This window comes from Numida meleagris, unplaced genomic scaffold, assembly GCF_002078875.1.
Source record: "Numida meleagris isolate 19003 breed g44 Domestic line unplaced genomic scaffold, NumMel1.0 unplaced_Scaffold359, whole genome shotgun sequence".
In the NCBI taxonomy this organism is placed as follows: Eukaryota; Metazoa; Chordata; class Aves; order Galliformes; family Numididae; genus Numida; species Numida meleagris.
Genome location: NW_018364584.1, coordinates 4,039 through 4,741, shown reverse-complemented (window position 1 = coordinate 4,741; position 703 = coordinate 4,039). Strand labels below are relative to the sequence as shown.

Below are 703 nucleotides of genomic sequence, written 5' to 3'. Positions count from 1 at the left end.
ACAGAAAGGAACACAGAACCAAGACTGAGGCAGCAAAGAAAGAAAAAGAAGGTCACGCACTCAAAACCCACTCAGCGGCATTTTGTTCTCATGCCTTGTTCCTCACGCAGTTTCACCCTCCCATTTGCCATGTGAGCTCCCCCAGTTTTGCCCACTCAATCTCTTCTTTCTTCCTCACAATAATCCCTCGTGGTGGAGTGCATTCAACAGCACGATGGCAGTACCTACTTTGAACAGTAGAGTGTGTTATGGGGTTGTAGATCACACTGATCCTCGATCTCTGACATAGAGATCTCGCTCCGTCTTCACTCTGGCTGGATACTTCTGGCTGGACATGAGCTGTAGCTCCAGCATGCGTGTGTGGATGCTTTAGGAGAGGCGGTGTTGGTGCTCTCTGGCTTTTCCTGGTGGTTAAAGTCGCAGAATTGGAATATGGCAAAAAGGGTCTGGGTTGAGACTGACTTAACTGAATGTCTTCTCTCTGCATTTGCTCCTTTGGACGGCTGTTCACTTTCTTTTCAAGAATCATCTACAAAAAAGAGACGCTGGTTAGACTTAACACAGCCACATAGCAAAGCAGAGGAATAAAATACAAAACAGACAAATGTGCAAATCATTTATTTCACAGGATATGAAATAATTATATCTTAAAAAATAATTTGGCATTGGAAAGAAGATACAAATAACATTCGTAGCAGAAAGA

General features: G+C 43.5%; 1 protein-coding gene across 1 annotated transcript in view; it reads right to left on the bottom strand.

The window, feature by feature from the left end:
- LOC110391395 (mitogen-activated protein kinase 15-like) overlaps positions 1 to 531 on the bottom strand; it is a gene marked incomplete at its 5' end in the record, with an annotated part of 5,650 nt that extends 5,119 nt beyond the window's left edge. The window contains 1 exon segment of the mRNA XM_021383238.1: positions 229 to 531. Within this exon segment, the coding sequence (XP_021238913.1) occupies positions 229 to 529 (301 nt within the window).
- Between the last annotated feature and the right edge of the window lie 172 nt (positions 532 to 703).